This window comes from Gracilinanus agilis, chromosome 4 (assembly GCF_016433145.1).
Source record: "Gracilinanus agilis isolate LMUSP501 chromosome 4, AgileGrace, whole genome shotgun sequence".
Lineage (NCBI taxonomy): Eukaryota > Metazoa > Chordata > Mammalia > Didelphimorphia > Didelphidae > Gracilinanus > Gracilinanus agilis.
This window is the reverse complement of record NC_058133.1, coordinates 97,139,836-97,147,813: the sequence shown is the minus strand read 5'-3', so window position 1 is coordinate 97,147,813 and position 7,978 is coordinate 97,139,836. Positions and strand designations below refer to the sequence as shown.

Here is a 7,978-nt window from a genome sequence, read left to right as displayed (position 1 = left end):
TGACAATTCTACCCAAATTAATTTACCTATTTAGCACCATACCTATCAAGCTACCAAAAAACTTCTTTACTGAATTAGAAAAAACTATAACAAATTTCATTTGGAATAACAAAAGATCAAGAATATCAAGGGAAATAATGAAAAAAATGTGAAGGAAGGGGGCCTAGCAGTACCAGATATTAAACTATACTATAAAGCAGCAGCAGTCATCAAAACAATATGGTACTGGCTAAGAGATAGAGAGGAGGATCAATGGAATAGACTTGGGGTTAATGATATCAGCAAGACAGTGTACGATAAACCCAAAAAGACCAACTTTTGGGACATGAATCCACTATTTGACAAAAACTGCTGGGAAATTTGGAAAACAATATGGGAGAGATTAGGTCTAGATCAACATCTCACACCCTACACCAAGATAAATTCAGAATGGGTGAACTACTTGAATATAAAGAGGGAAACTATAAACAAGTTAAGTGAACACAGAATAGTTTACTTGTCAGATCTGTGGGAAAGGAAAGACTTTAAAACCAAGCAAGAGTTAGAGAAAATTACAAAATATAAATTAAATATTTTTGATTATATTAAACTAAAAAGTTTTTGTACAAACAAAAACAATGTAGTCAAAATCAGAAGGGAAACAACAAATTGGGAAAAAATCTTTATAACGAAAAACTCTGACAGGGGTCAAATTACTCAAATATACAAGGAGTTAAAGCAATTGTATAAAAAATCAAGCCATTCCCCAATTGATAAATGGGCAAGAGACATGAATAGGCAATTTTCAGGTAAAGAAATCAAAAGTATCAATAAGCACATGAGAAAGTGTTCCAAATCTCTAATAATTAGAGAAATGCAAATCAAAACAACTCTGAGGTATCACCTCACACCTAGCAGAGTGGCTAAAATGAAAGAAGGGGAGAGTAATGAATGTTGGAGAGGATATGGAAAATTGGGACATTAATGCATTGCTGGTGGAGCTGTGAACTGATCCAGCCATTCTGGCTGGCAATTTGGAATCATGCTCAAAGGGCTATAAAAGAATGTCTGCCCTTTGATCCAGCCATACCATTGTTGGGTTTGTACCCCAAAGAGATCATAAATAAACAGACTTGTACGAAAATATTTATAGCTGAGCTTTTTGTGGTGGCAAGAAATTGGAAAAGGAGGGTATGTCCTTCAATTGGGGAATGGCTGAACAAACTGTGGTATATGCGGGTGATGGAATACTATTGTGCTAAAAGGAATAATAAACTGGAGGAGTTCCAGGCGAACTGGAGAGACCTCTGGGAACAGATGCAGCATGAAAGGAGCAGAGCCAGAAGAACATTGTACACAGAGACTGATATACTGTGGTAAAATTGAATGTAATGGACCTCTGTACCAGCAGCAATACAATGACACAGGACAATTCTGAGGGATTTATGGGTAAAGAATGCTACCCACATTCAGAGGAAGGACTGCAGGAGAGGAAACATATAAGAAAAACAACTGCTTGAACGCATGGGTCGGGGTGGACATGATTGGGGGTGTGGAATCGAAACTACCACACCAATGCAACTACCAACAATTTGGAAATTGGTCTTGATCAAGGACACATGACAAAACTAGTGGAAATGTGCATCGGCCATGGGTGGGGGGAGCGTGCGTGGCAAAGGGGAAAGGAGGAGCATGAATCATGTAACCATGTTAAAAATGAATATTAATAAATGTTTGAAAGAAAAGAATGCTTACATGACATTTTCAGCTTCAAAACTATTTTTAGAAATTAAACTCAAAAATTCTCAAAATTAAAATTAAATTCAAAAATTCTCAAAATTAAAATACTTCTAACTTCCCACAAATTCAAACATTCTTACACTCTCACACACATCTACTTGTGGAGTTTTGAGATGTGGGGGATTTAAAAAACCTGTTTTCATTCACTTTTAGCTACTTACTTAACAACTATAACTATGCTCAAATGGCTTAGACTTTTTATTCCTATTAACTAGTATTTAAATTTCTTTAACCCTTGTATACTTCTAGGAAACACTAGGAATGAAACACCATGAGAGAAATAATGTTGCCACTGAATCACAACCAAAATAAAAAAGTCTGTAGATAAAAATTATTGTGGAATTAATTCTCTTGTTGTGTATGAGGGTGAGTGAAGGGAGGTAAGAGGAAGGATGGATGGGAGCAAGGAGAGAGGAAGGCAGAGGTAGAGAAAGGAAGGTAGCAGTCCCCAGCCCCGGCAAGGGGAAATTCACCAGAGCCCTTCGGGGATTAAATAAAAAATCAGAGGGTAACTTAGGGTTTAGAATAGCTAGGTTTTATTTAAATGAGAAAAGGGAAAGGTTAGATAGGGAAAGAGGGTAGAGAGAATTAGCTCTGCAGGGTCCAAAGAGAAAGAGCTGCCTCCAGGCTCCAGAGCATTTTGAGGGTAGAGAGAGAGAAAAGGCACCAAAAACTTCCTCTTTTATACTTTCTCCAACACCTCCCACAAAGGACATGGGAGGTGTCAGGGGAAGTTGTAGCAGGGAGCCTTGGGAGATGTAGTCTCCCAGGGCTTTCAATAATTTTAAATGACGCATTCCCCCTGTGATCCTTTTGGAGATCAGTCTTCTCAATGGATCATAACAAACAGAAATAAATTTATAATTACAATAAAATAAAGGGCATACACATCAATACAATGGAAGAATGGTAACAATTTTTACAATATAAGGAAATCAAATACTTGGAACTTCTTATACAAAAAAATTCAGGCGGCAGTACCCTTTTTTCACGATAAAATATATAGTTACATAAAACAAATGCATTTTTAAAAAAGATGAATTTAACAAAACATATGAATTTTAGCAAGAAAAATGAATTTTAAACCAGACAAATGAATTTAAAACCCCCCAAAGTTCAAAATTTTGCACATCTGGTTGCTCTCTTAGGCTCTTGGATCAGCATGTGTTCTCCATATGACCTCCACAGGCATCTCCTTTTGGATTCCAGGAGGTAGTAAATCTCGTTTCCTAAAATAACTTAAACTCTCCATATGAAATAAAAACACATATTCCCCTGAGGAGGATAGAAAGAAACATTGAAATCACAGGGGGATATATGGCTGAGGCAGGAGGCATATGAATCACTGCCAATCAAATTCATCAGAAAAATTAGTACAAAAAAAGTCAAATGACTATTGGATGAAAATTCTAAACATCCAATTCTCAATTTTACATGGAAAAAGTTCTAAATATGAAAAAATTCTAAATACAAAAAGAAACAGGAAAGAAAATCACAGTATGTCTTTGAATAATGCCCAATTAAAGTAATCCATCTCTGATATCATACACATATCCACTTAGCAGCCAGGACCACTGTCAACCTCCATTGTAAGAAATTTAGAAAAAGACTAGATTTGTATTTATTGGTCTGATATTAAGTAGTTTCTTCTTTTCTTCTTTCGTCATTTCTTCTCAGGGATAGAATATGGAGCCAGAACAGCCAATTGTAAGGTACTTGATATAAATTTTCACAAGGAGTGCAGTTCAAGGAGTCCTACATATTAATGTATGTTAAGCTTCACAACCTTGATTCTCACACTAGGTTCAAGTCATCTTTATTGGCATAGAAGTGCCAGCAATCCTCGTACAATTAGTTTCTCTATTTGACCTGTGTGCTCATTTGGCATCATGCAGGTTAAGTACGTGCTAGTTAACATGCAGGTTAAGCACTGTGTAGGTATCTGTGCTTCTTTGGCACTGTATAGATGAAATCTGTGCTCCTTTGTTGATCCCATTTCTTCGAATCAGACGTATGTGTAAAGTCCTATATTAGTTAAATACCAATGGCAGTTTCAGTAATCTAAGGCTTTTGGGCAGGCAGTCACAGTTAGAACAAATGGATATACTAAACCTACACTAATCTAATAATCAAAAACTCTTTCAATTTAGAAAGATGACATGTGCTTAAGAAAAATCAAATTGCACATACAATTATAAAAAATGTGCTAAAATTTCAAAATATATATATCTTCTATAATCAGTGACAATGAGAAAAAATATATTTATATGTATGTTGCAATTCATGTCACTTAAGGAGGGATAGAATATAAAGGTTCTTACCCAAGAATTTAGATGCCTTTCCTCTTAGCTTAGCCATGATCCACAATGTGAGTGCAAATGAGGTAAAACAATCATTATAAAAGCAATAATACATTTAAGAAAATACAAAAATTTACAAAAAGCACAAAATGCAAAACGAATCAATTCAATACAAATTACTAGTACAGGTTTCCTTCAAGGTAATATATCAAATACAGTGAAACAACAACAATAACAAAATGAAAAAAAAATAAAGTACAGATGTAGCAAGTCACAAATAGAATCAATAGTCAATTACAGGATGATACAGGTACAGTCAATTATTCAGTATCAATAGAAGGTACTCATTTTACATGGCTACAAGGAATCCATAAGTCCTTCTCCCCAATTTTAATAGCTGTTGGTGTAGTCAATAGGACCTGGAATGGTCCATCATAAGAAAGTTCAGGTGACCAAGTACGTTTGAAGTTCTTTATGTACATGCTGTCACCTGGGTTTAGATTGTGAAGCGAGAAGACTATGGGGCATGCCTGAACAGCAGCTCCAGAATTGTGGTGTTCTCGCACTTTAGTCTGTAACTGTTTGATGAACATGGCAATGGTTGTATCCCCTCCTAACAATGAAGTATAGGCAGGGGTAAATGTTTGAGCCTGAATAGGTAGATGTCCGAATAGCATCTCAAATGGTGAGATGTGTAAATCATCTCTGGGTCAACTTCTGAGATAAAATAGGGCCAGGGGGAGAATTTTGGGCCATTTTAGATGAGTCTCCATGCACAATTTGCCAATCATAGTTTTAAGTTCTTTATTCATCCATTCAACTTGGCCAGAGCTCTGCGGATGATAAGGTATATGAAATTTAGGAATTATGCCCCCAAATGAGTAAATTTGTTATAAGACCAAATCCGTAAAATGAGTTCCTCTATCCAAATCAATACACGCTTAAAGTCCAAAACAAGGAATAATTTCTTTTAGGAAGACTTTGGCAACAAAAGCCACTGTGGCCTGAGCAGTAGGAAAGGCTTCAGGCCACCTGGTCAGCTGGTCAGCTATGACCAGGCAAAATTTATATCATCCAACTTTCAGCATAGAGATAAAATCAATTTGTAAATGTGTAAGCAAGAGGATGTCCACTAAAGGCTTTGCCATGAAAAACATGTCGATTGAAAGCCTGACATGTAGGGCAAGCTATACATATTTTGGAGACAATTGTAGTTATTTCAAGTGCTACCTATACTCTTTAAACAGTGTCTACAATGCCTTAGGTGCTGAAATGACCATGTTTATGAATGGATTGACAAATTTGTGTGTATCAATTTCTAGGGAGCAGGGTTGTGCTGTTTGATGATACCCATCCTCCATTAAGTTGTTTGGCTTTATTTTTCCATTATCCCACTTCCTTGTCAGTATAAGAAAGTGATAGATCCAAATCATCAGGGATTGTCAGTGCCAAAATCAGTTCAGGTCTTTCCAAGGCTGCTAGCTTTGCTGCAGCATCTGTTTGGTCATTTCCCCTGGAGACAGGGTAAGTACCATGTGTATATGCAGAGCAATGAGCAACAGCTATGGCTTCGGGGAGCTGGAGGGCAGAAAGAAGTTCGTTAATAAGGTTTACATTGGCAATACATTTTCCAGCTGGTGTTAGGAATCCCCTTTGATCCCATAGTATGCCAACAGCATGACATATGCAGAATGCATAATGGGAGTCAGTGTAAATTGTCGCCCTCTTATCCTTCACTATAATACAGGCATGTTTTAAAGCTGTGAGTTCTGCTCCTTGTGTGCTTATATTTGAGGGTAAAGAAGCTGACCACAGAGTGGCGAATTTAGTAACTACTGCAGCTCCTGTATAGCACATGCCATCCCTATTAAAGGACGAACTATCTGTAAATAATATTAATTTGGGGTTGTCCAAAGGGGTGTCCACTAAATCATTGCAAGGTTAATCAGCAATGGACACTAAAGAGGTACAATCATGTAAAGGTTCTCTAGAAGTTGGCAAATCAGGGAGCAAGGTTACAGGATTAAGAACTCCACAGCATTTTACTGTGATATTTTTGTTGTTCAAGAGGGATATTTTATATTTTGTAATTTATTGATCTGTAAAAGCCTGTGTCCTATGTCTCAATAACAATGCCTCAACCTCATGTGGGTGCATTATGATCAGAGGGCATCCTAATACTAGACCAGCATATTTAGTCACTAATCAAGCCATTGCAGCTACTCTTCTAAGACATGGTGGTGCTCCTGAAACTATTGGGTCCAGCTGGGCTGAATAATAGGCTACTGGGCATTGACTAGGTCCTAAAAGTTGAGTCAGAACATCTCTAGCAAGGCCTCTCTGTTCATGGACATATAAAGTAGATGGTTTATCATAATTTGGGATACCTAGAGCAGGGGCAGACAGGATAGCTTGTCTTAAATTTGAAAGAGCTGTCAGGTGTTCTGTTTCCAATTTAAGTGGTTCAGGGACAAAATTTTTTGTAAGTGATACAAGGGGTTTTGCAATTTCCCCATAGCAAGGGATCTACTGCTGACAGACTCCTGTTGCTCCAAGAATTGCCCTTTGTAATGGGAAAAAGGGGTTTGGGGTTGAATACATTAAAGAGTGGTCGCCAGAGGATTGAACAATTATCAATCCTCAATTAAGAATAATCTCAAGTCAAAATTGACTTTTATGGAAATTTATATACAATTAAGAAGAAAAAGAGAAAGTAAGAAAATTAGAGAAAGAATAAGATAGGATAAGTGATCTAACACACTGAGTAATTTGCTCCTGCCTCTGGCTCAAACCAGGCAGATTTAACTAGTCCTTAATTAGAAAAAGGTCAAGTCTTAAGCTGAGGGCCGGAGGCCCAAAGGCCCTGGAGGTGTATGAAGCAAAGCTTCAGTCACAGAGTCTCTTTGAAAGGGAAGTTCCTTAAGAGAAGTTCAGGAAGTTCAGTTTTAATACTCATATGTAATAGCTGTCCAGTCTGCCAAAAGTTCAATGAAAGTGCATTCAAAAAGAAAGGTTTGGGTGGTAGGCCTTTAGTATATTGTCAATTTGAGAGTTTGCAGATTGATTATATCTGTATGCCTAAAGCTGGAAGATACAAGTATTGTCTTGTGATAGTCAATAGACTAACTAAATGGCCTGAAGTTTTTCCATCAAATACCAATACAGCTAGTTTTGTGGTGAAAGTGTTACTTAAGGAAATTGTGCCTAGATTTGGTGTACCTTTAACCATAGATTCGGATAAGAGACCTCATTTTACTCAGAATATCCTTAGAAGAGTCTATGAGAATATAGGAATAACACCTAAATATCGTGTTCCTTATCATCCCCAAAGTTCAGGTCAGGTGAAGCATATGAATAGGGAACTCAAGACTATGGTTGGGAAATTCTGTGCTGAAACTCATCTTAAATGGCCAGAGATTCTTCCCATAGCTTTGTTTTACCTACATACGAGGCCAAGAGCAGATCTACACATATCTTACCTCTTAGGAGGTGATTGCCAAATTGCTTCATATTTAAGTACTTTACAGCAGAGGCTAAGAGAATTACAAGATATGGGAGTATTAATTCAATCTGGTCCATTGGATTATTCTCTTCATAATTTTCAACCAGGTGAAAAATTTTGCCAAAACATCGGCAACAGAACAAAATTGGGTAGGTCCTTAAAGAATTGTATTAGTTTCACCATCTTCTGTAAAAGTTTTAGGTAGAGATTCGAGGTATCCTTGTTTTCACATTAAATTAGCACATTGTTAAGATTAAAAATGATAAAGACTGATATAATAATATAAATTCGTATTTTAATTAAAGCCATACTCATGTTGATAAAATACATATATGACTGCGCCTGCCTAGCTTTTAGATTTACTGCCAGAGCCCATCCTCTCCACGCGTCAGTCAGC

General features: G+C 36.9%; 1 protein-coding gene across 1 annotated transcript in view; it reads right to left on the bottom strand.

Moving 5' to 3' along the window:
- Positions 1-5,936, bottom strand: part of LOC123245939 (complement factor H-like) — an 80,557-nt gene extending 74,621 nt beyond the window's left edge. The window contains exons 1-2 of the mRNA XM_044674908.1: positions 5,612-5,936; positions 4,499-4,692 (exon numbers count right to left, since the gene is read on the bottom strand). Of these exons, the coding sequence (XP_044530843.1) occupies positions 4,499-4,692; positions 5,612-5,936 (519 nt within the window). The remainder of the gene's footprint in view (positions 1-4,498; positions 4,693-5,611) is intronic.
- Positions 5,937-7,978: the final 2,042 nt, after the last annotated feature.